Raw genomic sequence first — 23,256 nt, 5'->3', positions numbered from 1 at the left:
GTTAATTTCTCGTTAATGCTTTCCGTCCAATGGGAGTAGAAACTGCAATTATTACTTCACTCATGTGTGATGTACATCATTTAGACTACGTCCGATGAGCGAGAGAGTAGTGAGAGAAAAAGCTCTGCTCACATGATGGGGTTTTTTTCATTTGTTCGAAAAAACCTACTCGAGTACTGGTTCCTTCGGTACTTTTGTTCGAAACTCGTGAATTATTCGTTTGTAAATGTCCTTCAGTACGGCTTCAAAGATTCATCTAGTTAATGATTTACCGGTTTGCAAACGCATCGTTATATAATTTGAACAACATTCCTCATTCCATGTATCAGCAGTAGGAAATTTGAACGAACAATTTCCATGGCTCTTCCACTCTCGAGGGTCGTCATTATTCCATATAAAATACATGGAAAAATGCGAACAAAATGCTTTCTGGATCCCGGTAAAAATAGTTTGTAAATTTGGTGCGCGCTCACATGGAAAAACAAGCTTTGCACAGACCAATGTGAATTCAACGTTAATAAGTTGCAAATGCGGCCTATTCGTCAAGGAAAACCTCACATCATTTTTCCTGATGAAGGCGGCCACACGGGAATGTATTTACTACTTCCGTTGATTACCCACGTCAGCGCAACACGAGGAGGAAAAAACGCCATAAGGGAGGGGAGGATTGTTCCAGGGTGATGTATACACCGTATTTTGATAGTGGAGCGAGTGAACTATATCGCTCGATATATCTGTAAATGTGACAAAGCCTATAACGCTTAGCACGAGCTACGAGAACGATCTGATAAGGCCTTATCGGACACGATAAAAAAATTCATATTCGCGATCGTACGCGCCCCGACGTTCGTCCGGTACACACTCTCACCCTCGGATTCCTTCTCGTTCTCACGACAGTCCACGATCGCAGCGACGAGAGAAACGCAGCAACGATAAAATGGACTTTTTTTTTTTAAAAAAAAGCGATCGACCGAGAGCGAACTAAATAACTCGCTTCTAACGGTTTCCAGGTATTCTAACACTTGTCAACGTTTGTCACCGTTAAATGCGATAACGCTGTAGGAAAAAAATCCCGCTCATCACGGCTCGTCGATTAAGAGCAACCCTCGTTTAACTTATCCTCGCGTGTTTCCTATCCTCATTCCAAGAACTTTCGTGCTAGATACTCCGATGAGCTCCAATCGTTTTTTCTCTCAATTAACGAAGGGTCTCGGTTGATTTTCAATAAATTTGTACCCCAAAGAATCCTCCGTGAAGAAATTGGCGTTTCGATATCCGCGCGGTAATCCTTTGATCCGTTTTTGACGAATTTGTCAGTACTTCAACCGACGTAAAAACGATGTGACAGCTATTATTTAAAATTACATTTTTATTCTTGCTCAGCGGATAAAAACAGCGTGAAATTTTCGCGACCCTTTGTACAACCAGCACCGCCGCTATCACCGAAAGGTCTGGTTATACGATGCTCGCTCTACTCACTCACGCCGTTGAAGGTTATACATCATCCCCTAAAACTATATACAGCTATAGCCTCTTTACTTTCACAATTCAACTCTCTGTCTCGAAGTGTAACGAGAGAACTACGGAACTACGAAGACCATTATCGAGGATGGGAAAAAACGATGGTTTAATGGTACATCGTTGAATTCTTGAGAAAGCACGTCTTTTCGTTCGTCTCTTTTGCGCGCGCTCGTATGCCCCTTTTTTATCAGCACCGTTAGAGCTTCGTTATCATTTTGTTTTTTGTGCAGATCACGGTTTTCCAACATCGCGATCTTTTATTATTTCGAATTTGCTCGTACTAGTTCGCTGCACTTTCGATGCGTTTCATTGTTTGTATCCCAGTATTGATATTGATGTTTCAAGCTTTTTAAATTATGTTTTTACTCACAGACGTTCGCGTCTCATCTCGCTGACTTTGAGCGAATCAGGCTCGGCTGAATGATAAATTTGTCATTTGCAAAATGATTTATAGGTGAATTAATATTATGACAGTCTCTTCTCTCAAAAGCCTCAATTGATTGGAGTTTCGGTTTGAAAATATTTTGAAAACAAGTGCTCTTGAGCTGAATTTTAGGAATTGCAGAGTTTTTTTGCAACGATGTTTCATAGCGGAAAATTGGTTCGAGCGGAATTTGCGTAGCGTGGTCAGCGAATAACAAGAGCAATGGAAGGCAATATTTTTTTTAGATTATAAACGAAGCCTCGCAGCACCGTTGTTTTTTCTTTTCGCATTATTTTGAACTGTGAATAATTAGCTTGTACCTCTTCGGTAATGAAAACATTAAAACGAGAAAAGTAATCAACAGGAAAGAAAGAGGCCGGTGAAATAAAAATATTATTATTGGTCGTGGGACCGGTGAAAATAAAACGATTGCCCAGCGCGGAGGTAAAGCCCGGCGTTCGAAAGTTAGATGGGCACAGGCAATTAAGATAGTTGGGTCCTGTTATGAGATAAAAATACAAGATTTTGTGTAAGTGGTGGCGAGCTGCTGGCAGAGGTGTGGGAAAGAGCAAAGGGACGAACGTAATTACCGAGGTAACGATACACGAGTCCGGGGGTGACTGTATATCCCCCAAGGGGGTGTCGCAACGCATATACCGTTTTTCTCTTCTCCTCTTCTTGCTCTTCTCTCCAACCCTTTCATAACGCACCTACAGGGAAATTACATTTCAACGAAAGAAAAAAAAAATATATATTTATATATATACATTCGTGCCACGGAAGATTTGCGCGAATTAATTTACAGCACTATTTCAACGAGATACCGAGTGTTGAATTGAATTTCTGTGATAGAATGCCGCGAGAGAAGAGAAATGTGTGTTGAAAAGCTGATGCTGTTTGTATATGAACAAATATTTTGGGTGCCGTGCCACACGGCAACGAGAGGAGAAAACTTGATTTTTATGTTATTTCAACAAAAATCGTTACGTTCCGAGTTATTTTTTCGTTGGTAATTATTTTCACGTGCGCCCTGCTGAGATAATAACTGAAAACGGAGAATTTTTTTCAGTCGAGCCTCACTCTACGACCGGACTCACGGGCAGCATACGCTGAACTCTTTAAACGTCATTGACAATTTAAAATTTATTTAGCCATCTCGTAGAGATGTTCTTAAAAAGGGAGCTTGTGACAACACAAAGCTCGCTTTGCGCGGTTATAAAAACCCTCCGAAAAAGGGACTGTCGGTCGGTAGAGCCTGAAAGGAAGTTATAGCCGGGCGCGGTAAGGTATGAATTCATATATGTATATGTGCACCGGAGATACTAGTTATGCAAAACGAAGTAGGAAACTAGAGGACGAGTAAAGAGAGAGAGAGAGAGAGAGAGAGTATCAGGAGTATAACAGGAGAATTCGTGGAGGGATATGGAATCCCTTTTCCCCTGGCGAAAAGCCTTTTCCCATTTTCTCACCGTCTCGGAGATGTGGCACGAGAATTTCACTCCGCGTTGAAAACACCATTTCGCGAATGTATTTCTCATTCTCGCGTTTCGAGGTCTGAAACTAATTTGCCCTGATGGTGTTGCTAAGTTGCCAGAGTAAATGGAAACTCGTATATACTCATCTGTGTATATACACGTAACTTTGTGTGTGCGTGTGTGTGTGTGTGTGATTCATATACATAAATACTCGAGAATTGTAACGCTCACACATATAAAACGATCTGCGATAGACTTTGTTAAACTCTGAATCATTTCACATGTAGGTCTATAGTAGACGCGTGGGAATAAAAGAGTTGGAGAAAATTGTCCGGCTTTCCGATGCAGCCAGTACGGATCGAAAATTTTTTCAATTCGCACATATCTCCTGCGTGTTTCTCTACGCTTTTGACAGTTCTAATTTAATTTCAATGTTCTGTATCTCTTTCTCGAGTGCATCGCAACTTTTTATCTTTATCCATGTTGCATTTTTTCTACGTTTTTAATCATCTCGATTTTTCATAGGTTGGAAAAATCGGTACATGCTCTCGGAGCCTTTGCGCTCGCCCTTTTTCTCCGTTATCTTCCTCCCCAAGTTCGTACATACATTTTCCATTTCCACTGACCTTTCCCCGTTAACGTTCAACGTACAGTGACAATCTTCCACGGACGCTGAAACATGTGTATGCGCGCTGAGGCGTCCCTGTGCACCACCCCGCGTGTGCATTGTGAAAATGTATATTTACACAGACGTGCATGGCAGAGGGAATAGAATACGCGGTGAACCTATAATGGATGTTCGTTTTGCTGATTCTCGGATGCCCGCTCGATGTTGGTTCATCGGACAGCTCGCCAAATAGCCTAGGGACATAGAGAAGAGTATTTTTGCTCACGATAGCTCGCTTTCGCAAAAGCCTCGCAGTCCGTCGATAAAGCAAGAGAGAGAGAGAGAGGGAGGAGGCGGAGAGAAAAAGATAAAAAAGATAGAAATATATATGAAAGAGAATGAGAGAGAAAGAGAAAGAGGGCTGAGAGCGCAGCCACGTCCATGCTTTTTCAAGCTCGTTCGTCGCCCACTCTCTTGGGAAAAATGGCGGTGAAAGAGTCCACTTCGATGAGACTACTCTGTGGTGCTGACCGGGGACGAAAATTATACTTTCTCTCTTCCCGCTTCTTTCCACTCTAGCCGACACTCTCTCTTTTTCATATGATTTTCATTCTCATATTCAGGCAAACGAACTCATCTCGCTGTACCTCAACGTTGATGCCCCCCCGCGCGCGGCATCACTCCAATCGGTACCGAAAACAATTTCATATTCACGCTGCGAATTGTTGTGTAGAATTGAAACGCTTCCATCAGAAGGAGGCAGAGAGTCGGCGTGCTATCGTAGCAAAATTAAAATGGTAAAGATAATTGTTTTCTTTTTCCTTTCCCACGGAGCTTCGCTATCGCGAAATATTCCACTTTTCCTTTCGTTCTGCGTGGAAATATTCAAAATCACGATACCAAAATTCTTTAGCATCACTAATATAATTACAGTCAGATGGGCTGTTCATTACTTTCATTTATTTTCTTCCCAATTTCGTAGCATTATAATCTTTCATTGAATTTGTCTCAACTCCTCGGACACATACCTTTTATGGAGATTCTGTCTAATCTTCTTTCCTCGGTGAATCATCCCCGTCGAGACAGAAGGAATGAGAGCAGAGGTCTCAGCTACGTCGCGCTGTTGACGTCTCGCACACAAGGACCAAATGGATAGCTGTGTACGGTGTAAGCGTGGACGGGAGATAGGACTCGCGGCAGTTACTGTAATTGAGAGAGGTAGAAAGTTCTGATAACGGAGAGAAATTCAGCGTGTATTGCGCTCTCGGGAAATACGAGATGAAAGTACCCAAGTCTTTTCGGTATTCTCGGTGCGGTTGTTTTGTTACACCGATGCTGGTATAGCGAAGGGCATTGGCCATGAACTGGCCCCGTACAGCTACGCGCACATGGCCAATGTGCAGCGCGCCACTCATCGTAAGTGCTAACCTTACTGGGATCTTAGAAAGATTCTTCGATAAGGCACTTTCGTCCTCGTTTTTCTCTCTCTCTCTCTTTTTTCATTCCCTCTTTCATTGTATACACGTGTGTTATAGCCGAAGGAATGTAACCTCGTAGCCTCGCGCGCGTGGAAAGACTGGAAGGAAGCGCCGGAAGTAGGGACGAAAAGGTAAGGGAGCTAGGCCAGAACGCAAGAGAGTAAGAGGATGAGTGTGGGATTTAAGGACCGGGAGTATTTTCCGGAGAGCGAATGGTACTACTTGGTAATGTCAAGAAGAGCAGCCTGGGGTGGTCAATGGCACGGAAACGGATAAGGCGAAATCACCGAGGCGGATTGCTCCAGCGACTGTTCACCGTTCGCCTGCTCCTCTCGCTCTCGCCTTCCAACGAACCGCCAATGATTGGTCCCCGGCAACATATAGCGCGGAAACGCTTCGAAACAGCTCTGATTTTACCAGGATCTCGCGCGCGCACCGACCTGCCGAATATTATCACTGTTACGTTCTTATATTTCGAATCCATCGAGCCCAACGTCCAAGATCAAATTACCAAATATTAGCCACTATTCGGAATTCGATGGAACCTGCTTTTGCAAGCTTATATACAGATTTTGGAAACTAGGGAGATTATCATTATCGGAATTATTTGTGAGAATACTTGTTAAATCGATGGAGAATCGTCTTACGTCAGAGCACTCTATGGCAAGGGAAATTTCTCGACCGCATCTAATATACAGCGCGTTTGAAGCTTTGTCGTTAAGGAGATTTAAGATTAAGTTGTACTCCGGCGCCCTGAGATAAAGGGAGAATGGAAGTGACCATGAATTTTATATTGCATATTGGAGCGGAAATCGAAATCTTCGCTACCCTCTTATGCCCTTTGTCTCGTCCGAGCCTGACAAAGAAAGGTTGAGAAGAATGAGAAAGTTTCATTGAAAACTCATAATTATTATGGATCGTGATAAAACCATGCAATTTCTTAAAAAACTCGTAGATGAAATTGCCGTTTTCAAGGTTCACAGTGCGCTTGAAATTGTCTGACAGTATTGATCGGCTCATGTGGTCATTAATTATTCTTCAATACCTCACTGACAATCATGCGCAATGAATTTCTATGGTTGAATTCGAAAGGTGCGAGCTCTTCGTGGAAAAAATGCCACGAGGGTCCGCAACATCGTTAATTCGATTAAAAACTTTTCTATAACGTCAAACGTCCATTTTCATTAGCCTGAATTTAATGAGAATTTAGTTGGTTTCGTTTTTTCCAAATTTCTTGAACTCGATCCCTCATTTAGTCGCATCCTGGAGGTGTCTTGGCGCATCCGCAATCGCTTCTTCATGTGTTTGTGAAATCTGGACTTTTCCAGTACCTGATTCATTTCAATTATCTCATTTGTCGTCAGTTAAACTCTCGAAATTTGTTTGGAATCGATTTCGTCAAGAACAAAGTTTGCAGATGAAATCGCGGAAAAGGAGACCGAGAGAGAGAGAGAGAGAGAGAGCGAAATGGGGAGAAAACAAACAGCTCTCAAAGTTTAATGAAAGGAAATGTGTCAGTTAATCGAAGGAACCTGATAGTTTGGAATTGAATGTGTGTGATATTTGAAAAAAAAAAGTACGAATGGGAGAGGTCGGGGGAAAACGAAAAGCCTGAGAAAATACTGAATTCTCAAGATTTTTAATCAATCTCGTTTACTTTTCCGCATTCTTCCAGTATCTCTCTTAGATAAACATTGCTCTTCGTCCGAGGATATTTCGCGAGTTCCTCCGAGAATATGTCGCAAATGTTGCAAAGCGCATGAATTTCAAAACCTGGAGAACGTTATTCGTAAAAGAGATAACAAATACCGGAACTCCATGTGTCCGTTTCTACGAGTTCAAGCACTGAATTATGAATGGCGACGAATTTCTTCGTCATCCCATACCTTGATAAACTCAAACAGCTGGACCATCAAAATTCCAGATCATCTTCTTCGTCGAATTTCATAAGGAATACCTAAGAATATTTGAATTTTGACCCAGAGCTCTGACAGTGTCTCACCGTCATGGTATGCTAAGAGAAAAAAAAGCGTAGCAGCGTTCAGCTTTTCTGATGTTCAAGGGATCATAACTTCTCTGCTTATATATTATTCCAATAGCTATATTTACAAATGTATGTATTTTGCATAGTACATACATAGAATACTGACTTAACCTCCGTAGCTTTGAAAATCTTGAATCTCGGGTTCACATGCAAACTTTAAATATACATTTAACCGTATCACCCAGGGGCAGCTCACACGGCTTCTCGTACGGAGTAGAAAGTACTCATGTGGATATGCATACGAACAGCTAAAGATTTGCATATTCAATTATTTTTTTAATTTGTGCTTTGATTATATTCTTGTGATATATAGTTGATAATAATTTTCGTGTTAACAGTTCCGTGACTCAACTTTTCATGGATTTTTTTCCTCTCCTCTTCATTACATTTGATTGCGGAAATTCCTAGAACTTGTTTGTCACAATAACGTTGGAACGCGTGTAAAATTGTTGAAGTTTAAACGAACACAAGCTGACTGAAAAAAATGTTTTTTCTCGTTACAGATGTGATGAATCCCGTGGTGACTCAGATCCTCGCGGATGCTGGACAGAATCTAACCCTCGAGTGTCCCGGGGTAACCGAATACCTTATGGTATCGAGACTCGAGTGGCGTTCGAACGATGTTCGTATCGTCGAATATGGGAGTCAAAGTACGACCCTTTTCGTACACAGTAATCGAGTCTCTCTGTTGGAGAAAAAATTTGCACTTTTCTTCAGTCCAGTCAAGTCGGAGGACAGCGGGGAGTATCAGTGTCTCGTCAACAGTCGTAACGTTCCTGAAGTCATCGTCAACCTGACCGTTCAAGGTAAGTTTTTTGCATGATTCATCTACGTAAATCGGGTCGTTGAATTAGTCGAAATGAATTTTTTCCTCAATACGGGAATTGTTGGCTCACGGGATTTATGATTTTCGAATAACAAATGCGCGAGGATGTTTCTCCCACGAGCAAATTAACAAAACACACTTTTCAATGTTATTCAGTGCAATATTGATCCAACGTCGTTTTTTAACGTTTTTTAGTCCGCTGAAAGGTTGCGACTTTTTCACCCATGTTGACAGAGAACAATTGTTATATGCACGCGCTTTGTTCAAATAAGTGCAAAAACCCTTCAACCGGAATTCTACCGAAATTGCAAAACTCCAATCTCGACATCGACAAAAAAGAAATGTTCATAATGAAAATAGAGGACACAAAAGAGGAGCTTGCGTAATTTCGAGTATTTATATTGTGCTCGCATTGTTCACTGCACCCCACTCGTGAATCCCACGTACAGTAAAACTTCTGTATTTGGCTGATCTCGATCGGTGAAAATCTTCCCATGGTCTGAAGTCTGACGGCGAATCACAGACGACTTCAGGCTTTGCAGCGTGCCTAACCTGAAATTCTACGGTTCCAATAATTCTTTATTATCCTTAATAAAATATGGAAAAGTTTCACAAAAAATTTCCAATATTTTATCTCGATAAATACTCCTGAAAAAATGCTTGGAATTTAATAAATTACGTATACGAATAGAGTTGAAAAATCCTTAAAAAAGAGAGAATCGGTCCAAAACTGCCAAACTATTCACCCAATGTTACCGAAACTCTTCGCAATCGATATTCGGACAATCGAGTTTGAATTCACAGAATAATTAAGTAGAAATTGCCAGAAAAACCGTTAAATTGAAAAAAAAAAAAAAAATTAGAGTGGGTAGTATTATCGGAACATGAAAAATTCTACTTTTTTCCCTCCATATTCGCGACCGCATCAAATTTTTTCACGGCTTTTATATATAACTCAACGTAAAATACTAAATGAATGAATGTGATGAAATAACAATAATGACTAACTAAATATCGAATTGGCCCTGGTTGAAATAACAAGGGAGCAGCACTCGATTATTCATCTCTCGAAACTTTGATAATTTCAGTAATGAATGTAATTGGATGTGACTCTTGAATTAAGGAGGAATCGAGGATATTGGGTGTCCTAGATTTAGAGATGAACGATGAGAATGCGAACTCTTGACTCCTCGTCCTGTCCACGCTCTCTGCTCGTCATTTTTGAAGGTTCAACGAGGTTGTACTGACGTCGAACGTGCGTCATGAAAGCTCATTAATTTCTGCACTTTAATAATTAATAACTCATGAAGAGGAGCTTCGATGAAACGGTATTGAGCGTTTAACTCGACATTCACTCGATGACTGAAAATTTCAATATTCACTGACCCATCTGGGACACCACGTATATTTACTGAACACTGAACTGTATATATATGGAATATATATATATATATGTGGAAACGTGGAAAGCGGTGTGTAAGGGTAGAGTTCCTGCAATCCGAGATCACACACAGACACACAACACGCATAAACCAGAGCGTATCCACCTAGATTGGATAGTCTTGTGGCTTCCATCGACGTCGAAGGGATGAAATGAGAATTGAGGGGTCTGTCTTAACCCTATATCCATATATATGATCGTCGAGAAATGATGGGTTTGGCTTCAACATTAGTTTCTGATTATTCTAGTGTTAGAGGCTCTCACGACGAGTTCGTTTCAAAGGGTGAATTGAAAAAGAGTGAGAGAATGAGAGAGTGGGAGGGGGAATGGTGTCAGTTGCGCAGGAGGCGTCTGTAGTTTTAACATATCCAAAGCCCTGTTTTCGTCGAGCGAAAAAATCCAACATTAAACTTCCAATGCATTTTCGATGTTACGAAAGAATGAAAATTCACTCGGGGCAATATTGTCTCCCGACAGGCCACTCGAAACTTTCAGCCACAGGCATTCACGGGAAACCATCAATCTAGACACATATTATAAATTCGATACAACGCATTCGAGAGCGAAATGGAGAAAAATCCAGTCCTTTTTGTCGATGAGCATCCGTACGTGCTTCTTTGCCATTTTACCTCTCCCATTAAATCTTCCTACATTGATTTTATCACTCTTACAACACCCATCCATATGTTTACGTACAGATATAGCCGTCGTGCTACTGAAGCTCCTACAAAATATCCGTATACATATATTTACGGGGATTGTATAGGTTCAAGCTACTTTCTCAACTTACAGTATGCTGAAGAGAACTTTTTCCAATCAATTTACTGGCATCGACGCGGACGTCGATGGTAAAAAGTAATACCCGCCATCTTTGGATGGGGTGTTGCGCATCTTACATAATTCTCAGTGGCACTCGCCAGTTTGTATATATGTATGGATAAAAATATCTTTATAGAAAGAGAGAAAGAGAGAGATAAAGAGAGCAAATCGGTGATTTTTCTAAAACTTTCGAACAAGATTTTCATAAAATAGGTTGGATTTTGATTATTCCAGGCGGAAGGTAATTTCAATTTGAAAGAGAAGTTACCGGTGTGATCAATTCATCTTTCCTGGCTTCCTCGTGGAACTCTGGAATAAGGCATCGAGACCCTTTTTTTTGCCCGTCCCCGGAGCATGATTAAGGAAATCTGGTCGGAAAGAAGATTCTACGGAAAAGAAAGAGAGAGAGAGAGAAAAAAAAGTGGATAGATGCTCTTCTTCCTAGCTCATCCGGAGGCGCTGGAAAGCGAGCTTTATTCGCACTAGCCAGGCATGGCGCAGCGAGAGTGTTGGCAAAGGATGAGAGTCGCTCGCAATTTGAGCTCGTTCAACTAGTTTGCTACAGAAGTTCCTCGAGTTTATTGAAGTCAGTGGTAAATCTTTCATACCTTGGAGAAAAAAAAAAAAAAAAAACATACTTTTGTAAGTGTGCTGTACGAAATGTTATCGAAGCGAGGGCTGGAGATGCGTTTGAGTCGGTAACACGTTCTACTACGAGCACTCTCAACCTTTATCATTCAACAACAAAAATCAGAAGTGACCGCAAATGTTTTATCGGTAAAGTGAGTTACCCCGAAGGTTTTTGCGTTTGCTCATGGTGTTTGCGTCTGATTAAAAGTTTGCTACGAACGCGTGCGAAGTGTACGGAATGTTGGAATTTTACTTTTGAAACAATTCACTCCGAACTTTGGGCTGCTCATTTGAATTTTTCCTTCGCTCTTCCCTTCGAATTGAGACACGTCGAACTCTGAAGCGTCGACCAATTTGTCGCTGTACCTCCCTTTGCCATTTCAATTTACATGTGCGCGTACCACGCCGTCTCTACGAAATGGTGCCCAGCAAATATGAACGTTGACAAATATTCTTCCATGCATGTATCTAGCGAAATACAAAACGGCGCTATCACTCTCGTCCCGAAAACTTCTCCACCTGCTCTGTCGTGGCTCTCGTGTAAAATCAAACATTCAACGCACGCCAATCGTTCCACTAGCAACCTATACGGAGATCTGGTCTCTTCGGACGTTCTATCAGCCAGTGAAATGAATATTTCCCAAATCCCTTTTGCGAATAAACCCACCCCAACGTTTTTTTTTATTCTCACTTGCAAAATATGTCGCCCTTTCCCTCTATGTCCCTGGAGCTGTCCCCGCTCCCATGACCTTCAAACGTACGAGAGCATGGGACACGTTTTTGACATCAGATTAAATCGCGCTAACATTTTTCTTACTTCTTCACTGTAAGACGGGCCATTTTAGGGCGACAAATCGTGGAAGAAAATCTCACGAAAGTGGAACACGTCCGATGACTTTTTAGAGTCTCTAGCGATATATAATGCGGATAGTAAAATAATAGACAAAAACTTGGTGGGGAAAGAAAATCGTTTTCGGACTTTCTACCGTTTCGTAACAATTCCAAAGTTCTTGTTAATTTTCGAAACTCCCATTTATTAATGAACCAAACGTACGGGAATGAGTCCTCATTATAAATTCGACCCTTTGTAGAATGGGAGAATCGTTGAAGCACCGACCGACGTAACGAGTGTCTTTCCACAAATCCAATTAAGAGATTCCAGCGTTGAAATTTTACAAACTGATTAGAAATTATTGAGTCACTTGAATCACTTTCATATGCTGCAGTGATTTTGTGCATTTCATCGAAGCGGAAATCGGGGCCTGCAGAATGCCTACTTCGGCAAAGCCCTAGATTCGTGGCCCATTTTCCGGGACAAAGCATTCCTAATCATCGTATCAGATGTTCAGTATCGTTGAGTACTGTACGACGCTTACGAAAATGAGTGTGTCCTGAAAGAAGACAAAAAAGCCACGTGGAAAAGCAAAGAGCCAGGATTTGCCTGATGCAAAGAAGCACAAATGACAGGGAGCTCTTTTATGTCTCGGATACCGCGAGGTTTGAAGCTACTACCAACGAAGGAAGTAAACGAAGAGACGAAGTTAGGCTTTTCATTGGAAAATGTATGACTATGGGCCGGGGAAGCAACATTTTCAAAGTTTTTGCGCCTTCTCATTCGGGTAGTGGTTCCTTTGGTGGTATATCGCGAGGCTCGAAGTCCGTTCGACGGTGATGCTTCGGCCATGATAGCGTTGCGCTTTGCTGTACACGAGCGCCGGAAAAGGATGCCCTGAATGCGTACAGACTTCGTAAACAATGGCGGCCGGAGTGGTTTGTCCCTTTTTCAAATCCCGCGCGCTTCTTGTACACTCTGCGTGTATGTCTTCCCGACCGGAGGCTTTTACTACTTCGTGCGGTCCTTTATCCTCAGTACCTGCTCTTTCTTTCACATCGGCGAGGCTCAACAAGAAAGTCCGGCATTTGTTAAATCGAAGATAGCAACATTTGTGAGCGCTTCGTGTCTCCGAAGTATTTTTCACCGCACATGAATGACAATGTTCCGTAATATGTTTTCCTACCTGAAAATAAACCGTCGCTAAAGCCCTCTTAGAGATTCCATCTTCTGCCTTACCAGCCATGCGTCGAGGTAAGCGTATCGTGATTTAGCAAAAACGTCTCATAGATAAGAGTCGATTAATTGTGGAAAAAGAATGAGAAAATGATCTCTCGTGGGTTTATCAGAATCTCAGTAGCTCAGGCTCCTTTCCTGAGTACGAGCGGTGACGGGTAAGCGTCCGAAAGCAGGCGATTTTCCTATTTCGAAATGATCATCAGATTGCTCGCCCGAAAAGGAGCCCTCGGAGAGGCCGAGAGGCGCTTGGAAAAAGGCCACATTGCCCTAATGCCATTGAGTTTCCGTCGCTCCGCACAGAGCATGAGCTAATAAAAAACGTTTCAGAAGAAGAGACCGAGAGCGGATGTCCCTCACTTGCTCGATATACCTTAGCTCGACTCGTTTTAACGCGCGTCCGTATTCGTCGTGAAGATAGAAACAGTGGAAAAAACGTCTCTGGATTGGCCTGCGTAGAAACTACGAAGAGAGCCTACCAAACGGTTTTCTGATCCAGACGAATCGCCCAGTCACCTCGCCCAGTCGTGGGGGATTTCCTGTGAGGCTTAGCAGATGTATATACGTCCATGCCTACTAATACCTAATATCCATGCCAGAGTGGATATCTCAGCAGGTCAAAGGAGTCTGTCATGGCGAGTCCAGCCTACGCACATTTCCAGTGCATATAATTCGACATCTGTGGATAATGCTTCGCGCGCAGCTGAAGCTCAAACGGGTGCAAGCAGCAAAATTGAATCGCAAATCTGAGAAGGGAAAGAGATTTTTTCAGAATTCCCTCTATTTAAGTGTGCTATGGCTGGTTCGCACGATATAGATTAATGAGAACTCGAGCACGAGCTCTGCGGAATATAACGGGAATGTTAAAACAGCGGAACAATGTGGCAAAGCTGTAGTACGATTCGATGATATCGGGAGCAAGTAAATCGGACGGGAGTTATATTCTAGGCTGCTCGTGCTAGATGACAAAGGTGTTCAAGAGCTGTGAAACAAAGAGCTCGACGAGAACGCAAACCCACACCTCCGAAAGCACGGCTTCTGCTCCCGCAAACGAAGCACGTTGAATCCCATGAATAAATGCTCAACCGTACATCCGGGCTTCTTCAACCCACCCGAGCTACGTGCGGAAAAACCTTTTCTCCCATTCATATGCATGATGGAATATGCAGAGAAAAAAGAGAACGCGAGGAACGAGAGAACTTTACTGAATCTTTCGGTCTAACGAACTGTGATTATTCGTAACGCAACACAACACCAGCTACGCGGTTATAAACTTATCCTTTATCTCTAGCAATATTTCAGCAATTCTCGGGGTCCACTCTGTCGTCAATCATTCGTTAAAAGCAGCCCGTTCTCGAAGAGCGTGCTTTCCAATGAATTCAGATGCGTAAGAGTTTCTTGAAAAGTACGCAGAATTTTTTCCAATCTTCTTTTCACCGATTCCATCTGGTGATGATTTTTCAAAAATCATTTTAAAAAGGTTAAGGGTCAGACTCGGGTCGAATCAGCATGAAATACTCCATATACAAACACGTTATGTTCCTCGTAGTTTTACTACCTCCACCCATACATTTGAAAAAGTTTATAGGACTTGGATCAATGGTAAGAATGTGCCTTTAATACGCATGTCACAAATACATATGCGCAGAGACGTGTGATGTATTTGCCCCATCTTGACATTTTATTTCATCCAACTATGCGACGACGTGATGGATGAAGAGGAAGAAAAATTCGAAAGATACACACAGCAGCTTTTTTATCGAATCGTCATCTTGTACACTAGCTCTAAAAATATCAAGCTTCGAGACCGGATGGTAGTTTAGAAAGCGAGTATTTGTACCGTAGAAAGTCTTATCCCGGCCCATGGTGCTCACCTATTTGCGCTTACGATGAATTCAGTCGAAGAGGGTGCGGACCGCATAATATCGTGAGACTGGCTATAGTTGGCTGGCTGTAGTGCCTAGTAGTGGACATGGAGTCGTATAGCCAGGACAGATATGGTGGGTTGGCGGTGCTTTTGGCGACAGTATAACGGTTTCAAGCTTGTATTGACGTTAGTGATTAGGTTGGCGGTCGAACGTCGAGTTGTGCGAACACATCGTACGTAACAGGCGACTACGCGGCTCTCCATCTTTCTCTCGCTCTCTCTCCACTTCCGATGTCCTTACCGGCCTGCACCGTGCACCCAGCGGATCGCACAGGTTCTCTTATGTTCTTGTTAGGTAGGCCAGCTCTGACTCGACCGTGAATACACATGCGCCGAGAGTGCCGGACTTGGAAATCTCGGTAATAAACTTTACACGTGTATCGTACCCTTTATAGTTTATACTATTTACGTACGTCGCATATAAGCGTATGTATGGATGTATACACGAATGTCTACCAATTCGGGAATACCAGTGGTGGTTTTGAAGCGAAACACACACGTAACCCATTCGGTAAGCGGAAGGTAGAGAGCGAGAGGGAAGGAGTGGCTTACAGTAGCAAAATACACGTGTGAGATAATGCCCGCACTTCGAATACCTCTATGGAAATATATACAACTACCCCAGCGGAAGTACTCCACCGCATCACACCCACCATAGAATTCTCCAAGCTGCGCCGCATATGTGTGCGTGTGTGCTTTACCATTATACTCTGACCCAGTGTACGCCACCTCCCACCTTTAGGCCCCTTTGAGTGTCCTCATAGAGAGCTCGCTAAGCCAGCACCAGGACGTTATAAACTCTCTCTCTCTCTCTCTCCATAGTGGTATAATAGCCGAAGCAGTGGCAGGAAGAGAAACTTACACAGATAGAAGTGTACATTGTGTCGTTATGTAAACGTGGTTGACCCGAAGCTTCGCTAAAGGATGAATCTCTATCGGAGTTCGCTTGTTAGTTTACCATGAATACGTTATTTTTCCAGGGCGCTCATCATCCCCGAGTATCACTTTTACTCTCATTCTACATCTTTGTATACACATTTAAGTGAATCCGCTTTATTTAACATTATAAAAATCGTTGGTACGCACGTGAAAATTTTCAATTTGGATTTCAATTCACCCGAAGCAAGATAGCCATAAGTCAAATCAAGTCAGTTTACTTTAAAGTCCGTTGAACTTGCATAGCTCACGTCGTTAGTGCCTCCTCCGAGTGTGTCCCCGATTAATTATACTGCCAGCTCGACGTGTGTGTACGTTTACAAAGCTTTGCCATGCGGAGGAGACCGAATGGCCGTGGAGATGAGACACGTACACATAACCTCTAGCGCGCGCATGGCGCCGCACTTTACAGAGCTAGCAGTGCGGTCATAGCTAACGGTGGTATAATGTCGGAGGTTCACGGGATAGATAATTAGAGGATATGAGAAAGTCTGGCACTATGTCGCGAGAGAATATAACACGGGGCTGCTCCGCTTCTCGGTAAAAGGGACAGGCTTTCGTAGACGCGGTGTGCAAGCTTGCTGTTCCTGTGACGTCTAAAAGTAGGCTCTCCCTGCTTGTGAGATAGAGACAGAGTCGTTGAGAGAAAAAGACGGAAAGGGAGACAAAGGGAGCGAACAGTGAGAGAATACTCGGTGAAGTGGTTTTTCTCTCACTTTGACTATATGCTTTATATATAATTCTTAATACTACGACGACTACAACGTTTATTAAAAGGTGGTAGTTCGAGTTAATACTACTCTGTGCGACTACGCCAGAGAAACATGGAGCGTAACAATTCTGCAAGGTTTCTGTGCACCTCGGAGAGGGACGCGGCAAGAGATTGGACGGCTGGTTAAAAGACGGGGTGAGAAAGATATGGGTATAGAAGCGAAGCGGCTGGTTGACCTAGGCAGCACTAACCTCTAAGGATAAAGTCGGTGGTAGAACTCACGGTACCGCGCAGGGGGGGTTTCGGGCACGAACAATAAGAAAGGAATGCTGCCTTTCACCGGGGAAAATAAAATGTCTCCCCCTTTTTCCGTATCCTGCTAAATCTTTCTGCAGCTGCTACTATCGCTGCGTGTTTTCACTATCAAAAGTATTTAACCTTTCTTGCTTCTCTACGCCTCCGCATATATTCGCTGCTGAAATGAGAAAAATATCTGGAGCACTGGGAACGCGGTAATTTATCTCAGATCCGTAATGGAATTTAGCGAGTTATTTGTAAGTGAATCTTGATTAATGAATCTTCTCGTTAACTAATGTATATAAAAGCATGACTAAATTCCACGATATCGCCCACCAGCCAGCTGTGATAGCGTTGTGATATCGCGATCGCTGCGTGTGACACACCAACGGCATGTCTTGAGCAGTATTCAAAGGGATCGCATTTCTACGGCATGAAACCTCGCGCACATAAGCCTGCGTTATTGAACCTGCCGTAATGTGACAAGTTTGCGAGCGGCTAAAATGGCGAACTGACGCTTGCATGAAAACTCCATCAGCGTGCGTTACGCTCGCTGAGCACGGGGATTCGCAGCTTCGCTTTCTTTCTCGAGACTCAAACAGCCTTGCGTCATACCATTTACAATGTCAGAATACTCGCTCCGCATGATTTCCCATCTGCATCCTATTTCTCTATGGGCAAAACGAACAGAGAACTGAAACCTTGGTGAACCTCTATGCAGCCAACCCCTTTTGTGTACTCGACACACACCCTTTGTAATATACGACTCTGTTTGTAGAAAATGAAAAATAAAAAGGAGGCAAAAGTGATGACCGTTCTAGAACTATTGACGTTGTTAACGGTCGACGTCGCGATACGAGACTGGAAAAAAAGTCGAGCGCATCTTTTTTCCTCCGACCATTCACGCTGGAGTAGTAATGACGAGCCAGGTACTCTCATCTCGATGGACGTTAATGGCGAATGTACTCGACAACGATATTACGATACTGCATCAACTATGCACACTGACCTATGAGTCAGATATTTATACACACGAGCACGCTTTTATTTCAGAGCTCACACACACACACACACACACACACACACCTTCTCATCGCTATCAGACTATTTTCTCTGCATTTAGAAAGTCGCGTTAGCGGAATGGAGCAAGCTCGCTGTCAACGCCCGCTGATAAATAAAAGAGAGCAACATTGAAGCTAGCAGCAGAATAATGAAAAAAAGGTAAACTGTGGAGAAAAGAATTGATCGGGTAAAAGAGGAAGCGGGCTCGACACAAACGGAAATTCTAAACCGTATCGAGAGCATTTCTCTCGTTGCGGTACTTCCAGTTTTTCTTCAACCGAAGACATATGCGTGCGTGCTATATTTACTTGGCTACTTACGTCTCCAACACCGCAACCCCGTTCGGGTTCTACTTTTCATTGTCCCCCCCGCCGCCAGTTGTCTCGATAGCTTGTTACGTAAAGAGGTATGCGCATACGTGCGAGGCTCCGTTCTCCCTCGTATTCGTGTGCCAGATGTCGTACAGTGTGTCGTTCTTGGCAACAAGACATATACCTTTCGGACTTCTAGGAAGTGCAACTGTACACGAAGCCTGTATGTAAATTCACTGTATCGTAACGTCCCGATGTGAGATGGAAGAGGGAATAGTCTGCAAAAAATCGAATGCTATGTACGGATAGAGGAATATTTATACTTACGTATATACTATGTACGCGTTGGTAAGAGTCTGTTTGGGTGAGCCGACACCGAGTGGAAGCAAATGAATTGCGACTCGCTTTACTTTTCGACGGCTCTGCACGAGCTTACGCCAAACGGGCGGAGTGCACAAACATGGCTCGCACAGGACTGGGTCGTGAGGTTGAAAGCCAAAATCCGATTTATATAAATGATATATACATGTGTATCGATTGCTAGCGAACAAAGGGGGTACCGGCGCAATTGGGAACGTAAAATTTTGTCAATTTCGCCCTTTTGGTTGGAAGCGGCGCCGGGGCGCGTTCACAAGAAGAGATGAAGCAGGTTGGAATGGGGTCGACACGCGGAGAATTCTCGTATATGCTGCGTCGTTCCCTCCCATAGTAAACATCATCATTCTGCCCTCCCTGTGTGGGAAGGTTCAGGCTTGAAAACCGGCGAGGAGAGGAAGGGAGGAGTGGGGCAAAGTATTCACGAACTTGTGACTCTAGCCTCGCAGCATAAACCCTGAATCTTTGGTTAACTCTTCCACGATTACTTCCGCTGTAACATGCTCTGGCGAGTATCACTATTCGGGTCCGAGGTCGTAGTTTCATTGGAACAATTGAACGGGTTCATAGCAGTTCCTTGCATCGAGTCCATTTTCCGTATCGCTGCTCGACTGCTCCGAGGTATTTTATTAACGTTGGTGCACTCGTCGTCAACGACTCGGTGGAACTAGCGGAATGACGGGATGGTGAGTTTCAGAAAATTCGAGCGCAAATTCCTATTTCCATCTCTCTTGTTAGCTGATGAAACTTCATAAAGCCTAAGCTGCAATGTTCAAACACATGTACGGGGAGGCCCCGTCATACCAGGAACATATTTTCACCGGTTACACTATATACGTGGCCCAGAGCGTGCTCTATAATCTGTGGGAATCTTGATATGTTCCGGTAGGGAAAACTAGGGATGACGAGCAACGTACACGAAGTTACCACTCGGTTGAGTCGTGCTCTGGCATTAGCGCAAGTGCACCGGTGAAAGACGGTGATAAGGCGTAGATAAGGCAGAGATAGAGCGAGAGGGGACGAAGAGAGGAATCGAGAGCTGGCGAAGCTGTTCGCATTCTGGGAAAACTGCACGAATGCGCCGAGAAGAGGATCTTCTCAGAGAAGCAAGAGAGGTTATAGGCAAGATATATATGACTGGAGGTATATGCTGCAGGAAGCAGCACAATGTCTAACCAAGGAGGGAACAAGTCGGTCGGGTTCACGCGCGTACGCCGCTATCCCCCGCCATATAGCCAACTTGATAAATGTCTCGTACTTCCGGGGAGATTAATGGACCACGAGGAACTCAGACGAGCCTGAATTTATGTTAAATTAATTAAATCCTAATTTCGTGCCGGTCCGGTAGGTCAGGTGTGCATCTCTCCCTCGCGCCTCTCCTTTCTTTGCCCGCTATATTTATGAAGCCCGGAGCATTCCAATCCTTGGCACTCGTGTGTCTTCGGTCACACGGAGGGAAGATAGTACTTGCTTTAAGATGCTCTCTGGCCACGGTATATACAATCTTCGATACCACTCGCCGGAAGCTCACGGCTCACTTCGCTCCCGGATCTTGCTTTTAAGATGCATTATAGCCCCGCGATCGGAACTGTGCTGCTGCTGCTGCTGCTGCTGCTGCTACCGCTGGTCCCTCGAATTTTAACGTTCAATGATCAAATTCAATAGCTCCGGAAAGGGAGCCTCTTCCCTTTCAATTTCTGTCGCGTTCGCGATCAATGTTTCCATTCCTTTCCGAGTTATATGTACGTATGTGTTAGAGAGCTATTTTTGTCATTCTTCCCGAGCGGGGAGCAGCGCGGAAAAGATCGTTGGAAGAATAGTAACTACGAGCAGGTCGAAATATCTATTTTTCTCATTCTCTCGGATGGCGCAACACAAAACGGTTCATGAATTCAAAATCGAGTCCACTGAATGATATTCACATATATTCGAGGCTTGTGAAAGACTTTGAAATGATTTTCTCACCAGGCCGAGACAGAAGCGGCGAGGGAAACAAGTCAGAATCAATGTTTATATATACATAACTCGGAGGTCGGATTATAAAGTTTTTCAATCGAAAGTCTATCTACCTTTTTTTCCCGAATCTCTCCTATTCTCTCCCTCCCTTTCTTACCTTTTCTCATTATACGAAGTATAGTTTGTGGAATTGGAAATGGAAAATGCGCGGCGTTTGCGAGCAAGCCGCACTTCCGCGAGGTCAGTGACTGACTTACACACCCAGATGTATATCTATGTGTATAAGTTCACAGCGCATTGATCCGGTTAGACTTTTTTCCGCCATCGTATTAGCATTGAAATGAGGGTTTATAAAAAAATCAATCCAGCTCCGCGAGCTCCGTGTATGTTTATCCGCTTATTACGAAAAGTAACACCCTCCCTTTTCTCCTACGTATATGTCTCGTCGTAGGAATAAGAGATAAAGCAGGACTCGTGACGATAATAAAGCCATTTTCGACAAATCGGTTTATGCTCAATAGCGTCGATCCTCCGAATGGAATGAGATGAAATCTCAAAATATTGCTTCGATAAGGCTTCGGGATCGAGACTTTTTCGTACTGACTTTACACACTGTGTGTGTGTGTGTGTGTCCCGATGATTAAAAACCGGCTCGTGTCCTCGAGTACACCGACGTATATATTCGTACATGGTGCTTCACAAATGTGCTCGACGTGGATGGGTACGGATCGAGCGTTTTTTTATTTTCACCATCGCTTTTATGGGAAGCATTAACGAGAACACGGCAATTTATTCCAATCGATCAGCAATTAACTATCGTCCCTAAAGAGCATGGAGCACCGACACGAACGGATCTCGTGGGTATAGCGTGACCGGTCATTGCTGCTCTGTGCACTACCGCTCGAGCTTTTCTCTACTCGACCTCCAGCCGCCGCGCGCTCTCCTATTGCGGGTACCAATCGTCGGCTTGAAACTTTCGAAAAAAACCAGCTGCTACTCACACGAATTGATCTAGTCATAGCTCTGAGAGTGTGACCTCACGAGGACCTTGTACGTACGTAATCACGTGCACACAAGCACGAGAATTAACGGAGATAGGGAAGTTAAAAAAACCACGTGATATCGCATGTTACGGATACGTTGCGGAGCGTACGAAGGAGAGAAAAAGCAACGAAATCGTAGAAAGTCGATCGCACGTTACGGGTCACCGTTTTTATCTTTTGAGTGATGAATAAAACGGTTCCATCAAAACCAAGTCAGAAGAACATTTTTGAGTTAAAATCAATTTCCCCTGATTTTACGTTGAAAATTAAATATTTGTGGGTTCTGTAAAATTGTTTGTGAATCAGCAATGAAATCCTCGCTTCTAATAGTGCTTTCCCAATGCAATCTGGACACGCTTAAAGCTGAGGTATAAACGTGATCGCGTCTCTTTAACTCGAGTAAAAGCGTCTAATGAGATTAGCTCCGCGACTCGAGTGAAATATTCCGGGGTAATGAAACGTTCGCTTGATAATTGTCATAAAAAATTATCAGGCGAATTCGAAGCGAGTAAATGAGGAGTCGGCTTGACTTTGTTCTCGGAATAAGGTGCATGAGACTTCTTTAATAAATGAAACCTCTGAGAATGCCTGAATCATTTGATAGGCCAAAGCACTGCCAACGCGCGCCTGACATATCGCACGGAGCACTTATAAATTTTATCGCGACTGAAAGTCTAGAATATAATATCAGTTCCGAGGTTTACATCAATTTTGTATCCTCAAGGTGAGCACTGATAAAACGAGGTGGTATACAAATGTCCCAGTGCACAGTTTAGAGAAGCGGCGGTAAAGCGTTTTATATATTAATGACCGATTCTCGGTACGATTAAAGTCGTGTGCGTTCCTGAGAACGCGCGTGTCCCGCGCGCCGGAGAACTCCTTTAGAAAAGCTCTTGAGATTAGAGTCTACACGAGCCGGTCCGAGTGATCGATTCGCTTGGCGAGGAAAGCCACCTTCACCCATTGCACATTCTCCACCTTGAATTATCGTGTTTCTCTATCAGTGAGATATACGCTATAAGAGGATACTTGAGAGTTGGTCCGCACGCGATCGGAATCAACGAATTTTTCACTATTTACCGCCCCTTTTAGCGCAATTATCGAGATTGTAAAATATTTTCAATTCTTCAATATTTTCAACGAGGATTTCAGTTCGTGAGACACTTTTCTGCACTCAAAGTTATACATTTGCATCTGCATAGCTTCCGGTATCCAGAAAAATGCTCGTTCGTATGGATTATGTGTGAGTCTCTCGAGGATACATGAACAAAAAATTAAAGCGAGCTACGAACTTTTCGCTGTTT

General features: G+C 43.4%; 1 protein-coding gene across 8 annotated transcripts in view; it reads left to right on the top strand.

The window, feature by feature from the left end:
• Ptp99A (Protein tyrosine phosphatase 99A) overlaps positions 1 to 23,256 on the top strand; it is a 248,865-nt gene that overhangs the window by 111,579 nt on the left and 114,030 nt on the right. For all 8 annotated transcript variants that reach the window (XM_043422952.1, XM_043422956.1, XM_043422955.1 and 5 more), the window contains exon 2: positions 8,053 to 8,355. In XM_043422952.1, the coding sequence (XP_043278887.1) occupies positions 8,053 to 8,355 (303 nt within the window). The remainder of the gene's footprint in view (positions 1 to 8,052; positions 8,356 to 23,256) is intronic.

The sequence above is a fragment of the Venturia canescens genome, chromosome 7 (genome assembly GCF_019457755.1).
Source record: "Venturia canescens isolate UGA chromosome 7, ASM1945775v1, whole genome shotgun sequence".
Taxonomy (NCBI): Eukaryota; Metazoa; Arthropoda; class Insecta; order Hymenoptera; family Ichneumonidae; genus Venturia; species Venturia canescens.
The sequence above is the reverse complement of the archived record's forward strand: the minus strand, read 5'-3'. Positions and strand labels throughout refer to the sequence as shown.